The sequence below is a fragment of the Meleagris gallopavo genome, chromosome 10, assembly GCF_000146605.3.
Source record: "Meleagris gallopavo isolate NT-WF06-2002-E0010 breed Aviagen turkey brand Nicholas breeding stock chromosome 10, Turkey_5.1, whole genome shotgun sequence".
Taxonomy (NCBI): Eukaryota; Metazoa; Chordata; class Aves; order Galliformes; family Phasianidae; genus Meleagris; species Meleagris gallopavo.
Window position 1 is genome coordinate 25,781,476 of NC_015020.2, and position 10,235 is coordinate 25,791,710.

General features: G+C 43.3%; 2 protein-coding genes across 2 annotated transcripts in view; one reads left to right on the top strand and one right to left on the bottom strand.

The window, feature by feature from the left end:
- The window catches only part of LOC104912460 (DNA repair and recombination protein RAD54-like), a 7,248-nt gene extending 921 nt beyond the window's left edge, over positions 1 to 6,327 (top strand). Inside the window, exons 2-9 of the mRNA XM_010716161.3 lie at positions 1,349 to 1,451; positions 1,880 to 2,010; positions 2,113 to 2,223; positions 2,367 to 2,490; positions 2,804 to 2,882; positions 2,990 to 3,169; positions 4,157 to 4,320; positions 5,463 to 6,327. Coding sequence (XP_010714463.2) covers positions 1,349 to 1,451; positions 1,880 to 2,010; positions 2,113 to 2,223; positions 2,367 to 2,490; positions 2,804 to 2,882; positions 2,990 to 3,169; positions 4,157 to 4,320; positions 5,463 to 5,664 — 1,094 coding nt within the window. The 3' untranslated portion in view covers positions 5,665 to 6,327. The remainder of the gene's footprint in view (positions 1 to 1,348; positions 1,452 to 1,879; positions 2,011 to 2,112; positions 2,224 to 2,366; positions 2,491 to 2,803; positions 2,883 to 2,989; positions 3,170 to 4,156; positions 4,321 to 5,462) is intronic.
- Positions 6,328 to 6,537: 210 nt separating this feature from the next.
- On the bottom strand, positions 6,538 to 10,229 carry LOC100550348 (leucine-rich repeat-containing protein 41). Its single transcript, XM_010716162.2, has 4 exons — positions 10,081 to 10,229; positions 9,469 to 9,591; positions 8,513 to 8,588; positions 6,538 to 7,265 (listed from the first exon to the last, which is right to left on the bottom strand). The coding sequence occupies exons 1-4, from the start codon at positions 10,088 to 10,090 to the stop codon at positions 7,031 to 7,033; spliced, it is 444 nt and encodes a 147-aa protein (XP_010714464.1). The 5' UTR covers positions 10,091 to 10,229; the 3' UTR covers positions 6,538 to 7,030.
- Positions 10,230 to 10,235: the final 6 nt, after the last annotated feature.

The following is a 10,235-nucleotide window of genomic DNA, read 5'->3' on the forward strand; positions in this document are numbered from 1 at the left end:
CTTTTTTTTTTTAATTAAATCTGAGGTGTTGCAACCATCACAAATACAATACAGTAGTTCATAGTCATGGTAAATGGAATTTCACATTGAGTATAGCCTGTCTGTAGAGATAGCCATGACCTTGGCTCAGAGTAGCCTTCGAAACTCTTAAGACAAAAATTAGTTTTGGAAAAGAGGTTATTCTTCTTTGAGGCACGTTATTTCCTTAGTTTATCAAAAAAGGATGTAAAAGTGTGTTCAGGAATGCTTGTACCTGTTGAGGTCTGTGTCCTTTTCTTTACTCTCCTACAGTCTTAGCAGACAAATAGAGAAGATGAATCACACTGGCAATATCAAGAGAATTGGCAGAAGCTAAGTAGGGCTTTCAAGTGAGACAGTGATCCGAAGATATGTGGTATCATAGGTGTGGGGCTGAAAGGCTCTGGATAAGGCACATAATCCATCTTGATGTATTGAAGTAGAGGATGTTAGACCTAAAGCATCTGTTTGAGTAATCCCCACAGAGCACTGGAGCCCTCACGAATGCTCGAGACACCTTTTCCAAAGCATCACTGTCTTTGTGCTTAGAAAATGCTCTTAATATGTAACCTAAATCTTCCTTACGGCTGCATAAGCCTGTGTCTTTTCATCCTACTGCTTATGTGTTTGAAGACCAGATTATTCCTTTCTTTAACAACCTTTGACAGATTTTGGGGCTGTCATATATCCCTGGTGTCTTCTGCGGATTTTGTATCCTCATGTTTTTGATGTCTCTTGGCAGAACTGGGTCTTTGCATCTTTTCTTATTTCGGATACTCTTTCCCTCCCCCCCCAGTTCTTTTCATATTTTCTGATGTATGGTAGAACTATTCTGCAGGGCACCATTAGAACCCTAAAGGATGTGCCCTGAGCTCAAATCTTGGACCAGAATGAACCTATCTTGATAGAAGGTGACTGATAAGTTACTTGGGAATCTGACTGTTTATACTGTGTGCTGAGTGCATTGCGTGTGGTGGCTGAATCCTTTCCCTGTTTGCTGTCCATGCCACTGGTCTGGTGTTGCTCAGCAGTTGAGAATGCTGTTGGTAGTTTGAGGAAGGGCTGAATTTCTCTGCTGAGGAACTGGGCTTTGATAGCTGTGATCATTCTTTACCCCTCCAAATTTCATGAACAGCAGTTGGGAGCCTCACAGAGATGGCAGGCTATTCTGGTTTCTGTATAATGAGCTAATGTAGGTGCTTCGTGTGGATGGTGGGTGTCCAGCCTTTGCCATGTGTTTGATTATCACAGGCTTTTGGAGATTAGATGTCAAAACTTTGTGTTAAGCATGAATAACGTTGATTAAATGGAGTTTTTGATGTCATTTAAGCGTCTGATTTTCATTTCCCTCCTTGCAGGTGTTTAATCCGAAGAACTTCAGACATTCTCTCCAAATACCTGCCAGTGAAGATAGAGCAGGTGGTCTGCTGCAGGTACTGGAAAGCATGTGCCCTTGCCTGAGAGAGGGGAGGAGCAACTAAATAGCTGCAGAAAGCCCTGAATTCTATGCTTGTGGTGACCGTTTCCTTCTAGGAATGAGATTGTAACCATTAGCATTATGTTGCTTTTCCACTTGAAGCGGGGGGGGCCAACTCAGAGCTGATGGTTTTGCCAAGTGACTGGCATGCTGTGTGCAGCTGTGGGGCAGCAGATTCCTGGGCTGTGCAGAGTGTCTGTGAACTTTTCTTCCAGCTCTGGGCTGAAATAACAACACTGCACCATCAGTCACGGAGGCAGTTTTTAGGTTATTTGGGATGTAGCTAAAAAAAAAATTGTGTGCTCAAGTTAAAAATGAAGCCACGGTATGGAGGAGGAAAGATGGTGTTGGTGGAGTGATTGCAGGGCTCTTACTCTTTTTCAGACTGACACCTTTGCAGGCTGAGCTGTACAAGAACTTCCTGAAGCAAGCCAAGCCAGTGGAGGAGCTGAAGGAGGGCAAGATCAATGTGTCATCTCTCTCTTCCATCACTTCCCTGAAGAAGCTCTGCAATCGTGAGTTGTTCCACTCGTGTAAAGGGTTCGGTTTTTATGCTGTTGGTGGATTTTTGGGTCTTCAGTGTGCACTCCACAGACTTTGAGTTGTTTGTTCTCCAGACCCTGCTCTTATTTATGATAAGTGTGTGGAAGAAGAAGAAGGTTTTATGGGAGCTCTGGATTTGTTCCCTGCTGGCTACAGTACCAAATCTGTGGAGCCCCAGCTTTCAGGTACTGTGGAGCTCAATAGTAGAGATGTTCTGCCTAATAAGTAATCATGAGAGTATGTTTATTGTACTGTTAAGTGATCCTTCCAAAGTCAGGAATTTGGGAACTTCTCTTCTAGCTTGCTTTCTTCTTTCCTTTTTATCTAGGAAAGATGCTGGTTTTGGACTACATCCTTGCTGTTACAAAAAGCACCAGTAACGACAAGGTGGTTTTAGTGTCTAACTACACTCAGACACTGGATCTATTTGAAAAGCTCTGCAGGAACAGAAGGTTTGTCTTTGGGCTTTATTTGTCTAATCTTGCAGGACTGTACTTGCAGCCTACACTGCAAAAGAAACTGGCTATTTTTAAAGTTTTTGTCAGCAGGAACTTCTGACCTGTAATGTACCTCAGATGTTCCTGAATTGGAACTAATATGGCTTGTGTTCTGGCTACTGAGATTACTTGGCAGAAAAGTTTTGGCCCCTATGCAAAAGCTCTTAAAGCTTTGTTGCAAGGCAGTTTGTGGAACATTTTTTCTCTTATGCGTAGGATGCTTTAAAGGTCAGAGCAGTCAAATTGCAGTAAGTGTTTTATATTCTAGGTATTTATATGTCCGGCTGGACGGCACCATGTCCATTAAGAAGAGAGCAAAGGTTGTGGAGCGATTTAACAGCCCCTCAGTAAGTAGAACCTAATAGATATGGGCAGTTTTCCTGCCTCTACTTGGAGTGTGAGTAAAAGTGTTAGATGCCTCTGTTGTTTAATCCAAGCCTGCCTTTCTCCACAGAGCCCCGAGTTTATCTTCATGTTAAGCAGCAAAGCAGGTGGTTGTGGTTTGAATTTGATTGGGGCTAACAGACTGGTTATGTTTGACCCAGACTGGAATCCAGCTAATGATGAACAGGCCATGGCTCGTGTGTGGCGGGATGGCCAGAAGAAGACCTGCTACATCTATCGACTGCTTTCAGTGAGTCTTTGTCCTCTCCTCCTCTGCATGGGGTTCTTGGTGCTAGCCCAGGCTGCAGCAGATGTAATTGGGACCAGAAGGGAGACAACACTTTTGTATCAGCAACCAAGACTGAGTGGAACTTGGTTGCTTCCTACCTTTAGATATATTGCCATGGAAAAACAATGAGATTTAAACTGGGAGGTCATTATTTCAGGCCTTGATTTCTAATAATGTTTGGCTTTTGAGAAATAGAAATGATAGAGACTTTCCAGATTACATATTTTTTTGAAATCATTAAGGTATCTGACTTCTTTAATTTTTGGGTTGTCTGATGCTGAAGTTGCTGCTTACCGATCTGGCTGTGGTCTGTTGTGGCTGGGCATATATCTACTTAATAAAAAGTGACTACATTCCCAGAACTACAGAAGCTTTTGGAATGAGGCTACCAGTTAATGGGGAGATGCTTTGTAAGGAGAACAATGAAGATGACTAGTACTTTCAGAAAAGTACTAGCACTTTTCAGACTTGGTGGTTGGAGATTCATGATCCTTGAGGTCCCTTCCAACCCTGGCCATTCTGTGATTTCAGGCTACTGCTGTAACAGTTTGTCAGGGAGTATCAGTAGTGATTACTGCTCGGAAATGTCTTTTATGTGCCTTTGTTTATCTTCCCCTTTCAGTTCCCTTTAACTTCATCTAGTTAAGGATGTCTTTTTTTCTTTAAACTTGTGATCCTTGATAAATTATGATTTCACTTTGACAAAACATCTATATCTCAGTTGGATCCACTGCTGTGGCCATAGTGAAAGACAAGAGAAGCAGTGTTGGGTTAGATCAGTAACAAAAAGGGAAATGGTAGGAGTGCAGCTAGTAGCACTTTCCTCTCATCTGTACTGGTCTGATAAGACACTCTGTGGTCCTGACTGCTGCTTGATCAGTGATGCTTCCCAGCATAGTGTTCTGCACTGGCATCCCAACTATGCTTCATCTCTGACCTTTTCTGTAGACAGGGACCATAGAGGAGAAAATATTTCAACGCCAGACCCACAAGAAGGCACTCAGCAGCTGTGTGGTGGATGAAGAGCAGGATGTAGAGAGACACTTCTCGCTCGGGGAGCTCAAGGAGCTGTTTGCATTGAATGAGACCACCACCAGTGACACCCATGACAAGTGAGTATATGATACAGTAATGGCTGGAGTCAGCAGAGAACTCCAAGCTTGGTTTACCAATTCAGAGATTCTTTAGTTAGCAGGAGGAAGTTCAAGAGAGAGGGCCCCAAGTGTCTCTGCTTCTGAAGCTGTTAATCATCTGAAGATTAGCACTTCCTTGCTGTCTTCCTTTTTGTTGTGTTAGAAAAACTGCCCTGACTGAACAAGTGAGCAAGGCGTCTTGTTGACTGTTTGTGCTTGAAGGCTGTGAAATACTGCTGTTCATTAACAGCTCTGAGCAAATTTTCCTTTCAAGTTGGTAGAGTTCTTTGCCAGTACTGCTCCTGGTAGTGTGACTGGCTTCCGAACGCCAAGATGCTGAGCTACTTCTATGGCCAGGGCTATTCCATCTGCTAAGAACTGATGAGGCCAACTCAGGTACTTCTCTGGGGGCTGAAGTCCTAAGCTCTGTTGTTTGCCCTTCTGTGTTCCCCAGGCCCCAAAACCAGAAAGAGGACAGGGAGTGCAGGAAAACATTTCGCTGAGAAGGTTACTAAGACTCTTAATTCAAGCAAGAAGTGACAAAGATTAGTTTTAAGCTGACTCAAATCTTAGGTCTGTACAGGTCTGTATGGCAACAAGCCTTGCTGGCAGGACTGCTTGGTGTTCCTTGTCTCCTTGTACAGCTGCTCAGCAGGGCATCTCCTAGACAGTCTGAGCACAACTCAGTGGCTGTGGCGGGAATTGGGATGGAGCAGTTTGGAGCATGGCATTCTCCTTTGAGCTCAGCAAGCCTGACGCAGTGCTGAGGATGTTTGTGTTGGCAGTGGGGGCGATCACTCAAGATCTTCTCTAAACATTTCTCACTTTCAAGAGAAGTCATCTGAACTTATTTTGGGCCTTCCTGTCCTTTTCCTACTTTGCTAGAAGTTGTGGGGAACACCGTTAGAAACAAAACGGAGGTTTTCAAAATGTTTTTTTTCCCCCCTATCTGTCAGACATGCCAGAGAGTGGTTGTGTGTTTAAATAAAGCATGGTAACAATTCATCCTGCCTGAAAATCCAGTTAGTGGTGTAGGTGACAGGGAGAGTCAATCCAGATGTTATTGGGCTGTATTTTTAACACTTAAGCAGAGAAGAAACCTTGCACTGATTTTGTTCCAGGATCAAATGTCGTCGCTGTGTGAATGGCCACCAAGTACGGCCACCTCCTGAAGGGTCTGACTGCACCTCTGACCTCTCCCAGTGGAACCACTCTGCTGATAAGCGGGGCCTGCAGGACTCTGTGCTGAAGGCTGCATGGGATGCTGCTGTCACCTTCACTTTTCATCACCACTCCCATGAGGAGCAGCGAGGGATTCCCTAACAGGTTACTGTCCCCTGTGGGGGCGAGGGCAGGCTGCTGTGCAGTCTTTAATCCCTTTCGAGGAAAGGGGCAGTGGGTAGCAGAACAATGCTGGATTTGTTGTGTGGCGATGGGGCAGCAGAACAGCATGGGTCCTGAGAGGCTGGAAGGCCCTTAGCATTGGTCAGTTTCTGCTGCAGCAGCAGTGAGTTCATCACTTTGTGTCTGCTGCTGTGTCTTACACCTGAGAAACAGCATACTGGGAATAACTAGAGCTTGTGTGCTTGATCAGATTCAGTGCTGGTTCTTGTGCTGTGCCTCCTACTCAGCAAAAAATCTGCCTTCAGGTTTATGATAAGCCTGCAGTTTTAGAGCACTTGATATGCAGTCACATTTTTTATTGGTAGCTGTGACTTACAGCTTCATTTGAAAATGTGCAGGTTCCATTTCTGTCACAAAACGTGAACCTTAGTTTATTATTCAGGATCAAGAGAATCTGTGCCAAAAACATCCTCAGCTTTTATGTTAAGCATCTCACCTTAACACGTAGACAGTGGGAAATCTGGCTCCATTTTGGTCACTACATTTTTAAAACTACTTGCTGTATTATGGGTGGGATCCCCACATCTGGCAAAGTGTTTTAACTAAATCACATTAAAACCCAGTAATAAAATTCAAACTTCAGTATGAGTCTTAATTCTGTTTTTATTATAAAAATGTTACAAAAAAAACCCCAACTATTCAAAGCCTCTGAAAAAAAAAGATGCAGACAGTAGATAGGGGCAAGATGAGTCATTTTCCCAGATACCTTGATAAATGATTGCTAAGAAACAGCAGAGTACTTTGTATGCAACTTTTTTTATAAGGTAAACAAAAGGTTGAAGGAGATCTAAGTTTTTTTTTCCCTCCTCATTTTAAGTGGAGGGAGAAGTTCTTATTTGAAGGATCACAGGCTAACAGAATGGCTGATGTTGAAAGGGATGTCTCGATATCCTCCTCTTCAATCCCAGTGCTCAGAAGCTGCATCACCTAGATGTGCTGGTCAGGGTCCGTGTTCAGACAGCTTTTAAGTGTCTCTAGGAGTGGAGATATTTATGGATATGACATTGGGTAAACCAACATGAAACCTGTACAAAAACCCTGGTCCAGAGGTCTGCAGGATATCATAGAAACTTGTTTAGTGTGTCTGTCCCAGTTAAATGGAGAAATACCCAAATGGTCACCTATATCACTTCACTGTGTACCTCTTGAGAGGAACAGAAAAGCGACAAGAACTGTTCCCTGCTTGAACTGGGAAAAGAAAACCCCCCATCTGTGCTAAGTTTTAGTGGCTATGGACTGAAGTGTTTTAGTTCAAGCTGATCAGCTTTCTCTTGCCCTGTGTCCTTTACATGACACTGATGTAGTCAGCAAAGGCCTGAGAAGAGTCCCATGAGTCATTGACCACGCTGCACACTGCTCTGAGACGCCGAAGTGCTTCTTGAGCTGTTTCAGCATCCTGATCCAGCCAATTTTGAAAGAGCCTTAAGTGGGTGAACTGAATCTTCCCCCCTCTCTGCTGGATGTAGCCTTCCAGCTTCTTTGTGAATTCCAGGAGCCCATCAGGTTTGATGCAATTTGAGCTGCAAAAGAAGAAAAAGAAAAAGAAGGACAAAAGAAGTCACTAAGAGGCTAGGCAATAATTTGAGCAGTTACTGCTCCACCTAATAGCTGTCTTATGAGGATGTTTCAATGCAAACTTCCCTCAGCAATACAAAGTATGAATGAGTCATTAATTTAAACTGGGGGAAAAAAAACAATCTCCTGAACCACAACAATATGAAGGGCTGGAAGTTTTTAAAAACTTTTTAACTACGGGAGGAAACCATGAAACTTACTCTCCTGGCCTCCGAATGAATGGCTGGAGTAGTTCTCACTATGACCTTAAAATCCTGTTGGACTCAAGCTTCTGTCAATACCTTCAGTCTCATAGCAGCTGACTGGACCCAAGGGACTTCACCCAGTCCACAGCTCCCAGTGCAGCCCTCAGTACTAAGGGATCATTTCTCTCTTAGAAAGCGTGGAGAGGAGATGTCATATCCATGTGTTTCTAGATTAAAAGATCATTTCTCTTGCACAGATGCATAAATAGATAGAAAGTTTCACAAGATTTAATCTTGTGAAGAGCATGTAGTAGCCAAGTGGAGATGACAATTTCAGGATGCCAGACTGCTGAAAGGATGGCTATGGTTAGATTCTCATGCCTGCACACTGCCACTAAGCTGAACCGTTAGGATGTAAGTGGGATTAAAATCAAGTAAAACAGTCAGTATTGCAGAAATGCCACCCTCCACCTGCTTTGTGAAGGTTACTGTCTGTGTTTATGGCCATTCAGGCTCAAAAAAAAAAAAAAAGGAATAGTTCAGGTTGAAAACCAAAGAAGATGAAAGGAAGCATTCACAGGATCCATTCACATGATCTGACAGGGAATTACAGTACTTTCCCTGTGCTGGAGCAGTGGGAACAGAGCTGTTCATGCTGATGGCTATGAATAAGTGTAGGTACATACATTAGTTCTAACCTTAAGAGCAAGGAGGGTGTGCACTAGCCTCCCAGGGGAGCAGAAAATGAAAGCTGCTTTTAAGATGGAACTTTGATTCATTTATAAATGTGACAGTGCAACATCTCAGGGAGCATGGCTTGGCCTTAGTCAGTGGAGTTCCCTGAGATTTTTAAGTGCTCACTGCAGCATTCTCTAAGTTCTTCTTGTGCATGAGTTCTCTTATGTAAAGAAAAAAAAATCTGTGCTCGGGCTTTTATTGCTGTTCTGAGTCTAGCTGAGCTCTGGCCATCCTGAAACAAATTCAGTGTGTTTAGAGCAACAGAATACCTGACATCCAGTTGGCAAAGAGAAGAGGAGGAATCTTCAGAGAAAATGTCTGCCAAGGCAACCAGCCTGTGATTCCCTAGGAGGGAAGAAATGCAGCTGTTAGTTCCCAGCTTGCATCTATCTTAAATATTTGAATGGTCAAGGGGCTGAGACATTAATAGAGAAGGGAGGCTGAAAGCATGCATGCCCAGCATAAAGGACTCATCTTCAGTTTGTCCTTAAAGCGATTTAGCTCTCTTTAACGCTGAGGTGATGGGAATATTTGCTGACAGGACAGATTATTTCACTAAAAAAGCCCTGATTTTGTTTGTTTTAAGAGTGGAAATGTAGCTTTGTTTTAAAAATGGACAGAAGCCAAGGTTTAAACACAAATCTCAGTAATAAAAATGCATTTCAGGTGATCCCTTTTGTTTCATTAAAAGATCAGAAAACACTTGAAATGCTTTTCTCAGACACTTCTTCTTGGCCTATAATCCAAAAAGGCAATTACTTCTGTAAATTCAGCTTTGACACAAACTCTTCCTGTACTAGGTCCTGTCCTTTCAGTGGCCACCAACAATTTTTAAAGCTTCTGAAGCACAAAATACCCCAACTTAAGCAAAAAATTTGTGCCTCTGGATGAGAAGCATCACCAGATGCACTGCACCAGATCACTCACTGTTCAGTTGCATCTGGAGTCATGCTGATACCTGCTTTTGCCACAGAGGTAAGCAACTGTAATGCTCACGTGGCACCTGGGTGCTTCATACATTGTTGAATGCAACTGAAATTCTTCCTGTAAAAAAGTTACCTAGCCCACCCTCGCTTGGTGAACTAAGTGACAAAATTGATGCTGTTCATGCAATATGTTAAAGTTCAGCACTAAGATCACAGGCTAGCAATGGTCCTAACTACAACCCTGAAGCTACACCCTGCAAAGCTGGTCTAAAGTCAAGGCTGACATCTATGGTACTCACCAAGGCGATTCCCAGGCAGTTTGAGGCTCTTCAAAGATGAATTTCTCTTTACTGTATTGATTATTTCTGACAAAAACTCAGCAGTGCAGCTTTCAAACAGCCGGCAGAAAGAGAACGTTATTTCTGTGGAAGAAATGCATTGTCAGTACATGTTAGTACTCCCTTTGTGCTTAATTATTCCACAATTACATCCTTCAGACAGCTCCAGACTTTAATCTATTTGCAAGAACAAAGCTTCCCTGGCAGCAGACCACATATGAGAGCACTACCATTCCATCAACATAAAGATGGCAATCCTTACACCAGGGAGGTGACTTTGCCAGCTGACCCAGTTAAAAGCTGATCTGCTCTGCAGGTTAAAAATCTTTGTTTTATAGCCGAGTTGATGGACTCTTCCTGAAGCACATGCCAACTTTGCATCTGATCTTCTCTGCCCTGCTAGTACAGAGAGCCAGACATTCTCACTCTTCCAGCATTTACAGATCTATCCCTGGGACACCCGACTTTTTGCTTAACGTTGCACATCCAAATACCACCTCCTAAGCATCAGCCAGCCAAACACAGCCACCTGCAGCACCTTTCCAGGCACCAGTACCCAGGAATGTGCTGTACCTTGTAGCATGGGATCCTGAAGCAAAAGCAGAACTTCCTTCTGGTGGTCAGCCAGGTTCACATCATGAAAGCTCAGCTTCTTCAAGTTTGGATTACACTCTAAAAGCAAAACAAGTTCTCAGGTAAAGTACTGTGTGGTCTTAGGATTAAAAAAA

Bases quoted from the DNA above. Each gene is read 5' to 3' on its own strand.
- LOC100550348 (XM_010716162.2), bottom strand. The intron at 8,589-9,468 runs GTGAGTACCATA...CTTCCCTCCTAG, and splicing joins ACTGCCTGGGAATCGCCTTG to GGAATCACAGGCTGGTTGCC. The intron at 7,266-8,512 runs GTATTCTGTTGC...CTTCTTTTGCAG, and splicing joins CTTTGCCAACTGGATGTCAG to CTCAAATTGCATCAAACCTG.